Source organism: Camelina sativa, chromosome 16, assembly GCF_030686135.1.
Source record: "Camelina sativa cultivar CO46 ecotype springtype chromosome 16, ASM3068613v1".
Classification (NCBI taxonomy): domain Eukaryota; kingdom Viridiplantae; phylum Streptophyta; class Magnoliopsida; order Brassicales; family Brassicaceae; genus Camelina; species Camelina sativa.
The window spans coordinates 9,579,230-9,583,644 of NC_141895.1; the positions used below are offsets into that span (position 1 = coordinate 9,579,230).

At 31.8% G+C, this 4,415-nt stretch overlaps 1 protein-coding gene across 1 annotated transcript; it reads right to left on the reverse strand.

The window, feature by feature from the left end:
• Window positions 1–2,478: 2,478 nt before the first annotated feature.
• On the reverse strand, window positions 2,479–3,171 carry LOC104758971 (uncharacterized). The gene is made up of 2 exons (XM_010481945.2): window positions 2,958–3,171; window positions 2,479–2,836 (listed from the first exon to the last, which is right to left on the reverse strand). The coding sequence occupies exons 1-2, from the start codon at window positions 3,130–3,132 to the stop codon at window positions 2,589–2,591; spliced, it is 423 nt and encodes a 140-aa protein (XP_010480247.1). The 5' UTR covers window positions 3,133–3,171; the 3' UTR covers window positions 2,479–2,588.
• Between the last annotated feature and the right edge of the window lie 1,244 nt (window positions 3,172–4,415).

Below are 4,415 nucleotides of genomic sequence, written 5' to 3' on the forward strand. Positions count from 1 at the left end.
TATGTTGATATACTTGTATGGCTGTTTCCAACATTGTATCATCCAAACACTGGGTTCTTTTTTGACCAACATATATTTTGACCAACAAAAAAGAACCCATAAGTTTAAACATCATATTTAGGTGATTAAGAAATTAAAATCAAGTATGTAACACCCGATTACCACCTTTTCTTAACGGGCCCATGACCTATCATTATCTGTCGTTGGTTCGTTATGTCTATGAAGTTTTAAATACTTATTTATTGACCATACAAATAAACACATGATCTTATTATGTATTCTTTCCACACACGATTTAAGCAATCACTTCCCGAAATATCACTCATCCTCTCCGTATGCACCACCATATCTCCTAAAACCACTAACAGATCACAACGTCCTTGTTGTGCACCAAGACCGTCACCCATAAAGATGTGAGCCCTCTTGACTCTTCACTCATTTGGGTATGAATATAACACCAATTGTAACTTGCCGACCGCCACCTTTCCCTAATAAGCCCCACATCATGTCTCGGCTGGTTCGTTACGACCTGGACGCTTTTAAATACTCGTTTACCGATCCTACAAATAACCACCTGATATTTCCTCTTGTTTTGTCTTCCCTAGCACAATTCTGGTAATTAATTCGCGGAAGGTCTCTATCCTGGAACTACTCCAACATAATCACCATTAACTATGGTATCTCAGGAGGTTTGATCGGAAAGTTAAGTGTATTTTGGGAACATAGGTGACAAAATCAATTCTTTTAAACTTCTTTGCATGCACCACCATAATGCTTGAAATCGGTATGTTAAAATTCACCCCAATAACATATCGCAAGGTTCTCGTTGCGCACCAAGACTAGCTATCACCCCAGAAGGTGTGACCCTTCTAGACTCCACAATCTTCTAGGTTCCGTTCTGATATCACTTGTAACGCTTTGATCGACATATTTCCTGAATGGGTCCCACATCTTCTCTACTCCTGTGAACCCATCTTATTCGGGAAGCTTTTAATACTTGTCTACCAATCTTACAAATCACCACATGATCTTTTTTCCGTGATTTTTTCTAACTCAAACGGTTTTGGCAATCACTTTTCAGAATGAAACTCATCCTGGAACTATTTCAACATAAGCATGCTTAACTGTATAATTCTTAGGTTTGACCGAAAAGATAAGTGCACCTTCGTGACATAGATAACCAAATCAATTATTTTAAACTCTCTGTATGCTCCACCATATTTCTTGAAACCAAGGTGTTACAGTTCACCCACACTAACAAATTGGAACATCCTTGTTTTACACCAAGACTTTAACCCACGTTGGTATGAGCCCTTTTGGTTCTACACTTATCTAGGTTCAGCTATGAGACCACTTGTAAACACCCCGTTTGCCATATTTCATTAATGGAACCTACATCCTCTATCGTCCAATGGGGTCATTCTTATCTGATGACAGGTTTGTTATGGTTATAAAGACATGTTTATCAATCCTATAAATCACTACATGAGCTTTTCTCGTGGTTTGTCATCTCTTGCACGGTTCTGACAAACACCCATTCTGAAACTACTCCCACATAAGCACTTTTAACTATGAAATTCTTTTAAAATGTTTAACCAAAAAATAAGTGCACTTTGGTGATATAGTATTTATGTATTTATGTATATATATATAGGGAAAATCACGTTTTAAACCTTCAAAGTGTCACTAGGTAACACTTTAAACCTCGAGAGAATTTCACTAACACTATAAACCTCTAAAATGATTTTACTAACACTTTGAACGTTTAAAATGATTTTACTAACACTTTATACCTTAAAACTAACTTTCATTTTTGTACCACCATAAAATATAACGGAATAATAATATCCGTCAAGGCAAAATAGTTAAACTATGTTGGTTTAATTTAAATTTAAATTATTTTTAGTTTTTATAAATAATTAAAAAAGACAAAAAGAAAAAAATTTGTGTTCATCTTCATTGTAGACAAAACTTTTCCGACATTACTCTTCACATTATTAATTCTTTTAATAAAGGCATCTCCACTGGATTCTGATTCAAATCGATTGAATTCTAATTGGAAACCAATAAATCTTCTAAATATATTGTCATCTTCAATTTTACATTTGTCAAATGTTTTAATCTTACCTCTGATTCTTCATTTGTTTTTTGCTCTGATGTATTTTTATTTTTTTTATCAATCGTCATAAATAATTAAATTAAATTAAATGAATTAAACAAATATTTAAATCAAAATAGCATAGTTTAACAATTTCATGCTGATGTCATTTTTCGTGGCAGTACAAACAAGAAAGTTAATTTTAAAGTTTAAATTGTTAGTGAAATCGTTTTAAAGGTTTATAATCTTAATAGTAAAATATTTTAAGGTTTAAAGTGTTACTCAATGACAATTTGAAAGTTTAAAATGTGATTTTTCCTATATATATATGTGTGTATTTGAATAATTGTTCATACTTAAGTGAGTATTATACCATCAGATTTATTTCAAGAAAAATAATAATTTTATTAGAGTTTAGTATGTTTATAAAGAATCTTTCCATGGCAATTACAACCCCAACATGTAAAAATTCAACAAGTCCTCAACAAAATCATAGATGAAGATTCATCAAGGGTGGGTAACCGCAACTCTTCTTACAACGTTCATGGCACGCATTGTCTGTGCCACAACCAACATCGCAGTTTCGGTAACATATGACACGTTGGTCTACATCGTTGACCCATGTAAAGGGTGGGTAACCGCAACTCTTCTTACAACGTTCATGGCACGCATTGTCAGTGCCACAACCAACATCGCAGTTCCGGTAACATATGACACGTTGGTCTACATCATTGGTACCTGTAAACATCATAAATCATAACCATAATTTGTGAATTCAATCAAAATCATACACTGAAAACAAAAAATTTACTCATAACTTTCTAAACTATGAGATCTGGCTATATATCTATTTGCTTACTTTTGTCAGAAGCAGTACTGCATCGAAGGACACATTTAGAACAAGCCTTTGTGCTCATCCCTTTGTTCGCACAAAGATACATGCAGTCTGTTTCACGACACTCAGTCAGAGTTTTTGCTCTCACGCCCATTATTACCAAGGCCATCATCATCATTATCTTGATCATACTCGACATTTTCCTTTTTTTTTTTGTTTATTATTATTATTATTATTATTGCTTGGTACAGGTTTATCAACTTTTGTTTCAACACATCAGATTATATAGAGTTCAATATGTTTGATGATAGTTCAACACTCCAAAGAATTTACTCACTTGCCACACGTGTCAAAATATATTTAGAAACAAATTTCCATATCTTCACTAGTTTGATTTTTTAAGACTATAATCTAAATGTACTAATCATGCTTGGATTTCTATCTAGAATTACGTATTTCCATTTTTTATAATTAGAAATAAAATAAAAACATTAGTAGTAAAGTATAGCAATATATCTTTTTTTTGGGCAGAAGTATAGCAATATTTCAAATTAATCACAATAGGAAAAGATGGATTTTGTATATATATCGTTTTTTGACAGCATATAAAATTCATCCATTCAAACTAGATACAGACGATTTTCCAAAGCTTACATTGGGAAAAAAAATATTTTTTACAAAGTTTTGACTAACTGGGTTATGACAAATGTCAAATTAAATATATTTAAAAATAAATTTCACATCTTCAATATACCTTCATTTTTGATACAATAATCTAAAAGTAATAAAGATGGTTGATTTGTTACCTTAATAGTAACATTTTTCATTTATATAATTCTAATTAAAATATAAATATTTAAAATAAAGTATTGCAATATCCAAAATTTATAACCAAAGTCAAAACATGGATTTTGTATTATTTATTGCCAAAATACGAAGAATAAGGAGATAATTTTTTTTTTTTTTTTTTGTAAAAATTCCCTAACTAAAATAGGGGAAATTTTGGTTAAAAATTTTCTGTTTGATTAGAGGAAAAAATTACAATCATTTACATGGTTTTTTTTTTCTATTTAATTTTCCAGGTTAGAAATAAAAGTGTATCAGATGAGTAGATTATAGCACCATATCATATCATGCTCTTAGCAGAATTGGTTTTTGGGTCGTCACTATTTTTTTTCTCTCTCTCAAAAACCTAATCACCGCCGCCAAGACCTAGTTCTAAATCTCACGTTTATAGTGACCCGTGTGAAACGATCCGACCACTTATTTTAAATAATAATAATAATAATTAACTAATTAACTAGTGGTCCCATATCCACTAGCCACCTAACTACAACCAACCAAAAAGCGGAAAATAACCAACAGATACTTATAAACCAATGACAATGATAATTCAACCATGTCTTAAAGCATAACATCATCAACTTAGCAATGCTCTACTGACTCAAATCTAGCCACCTATCAGAAACCAAACAACACATC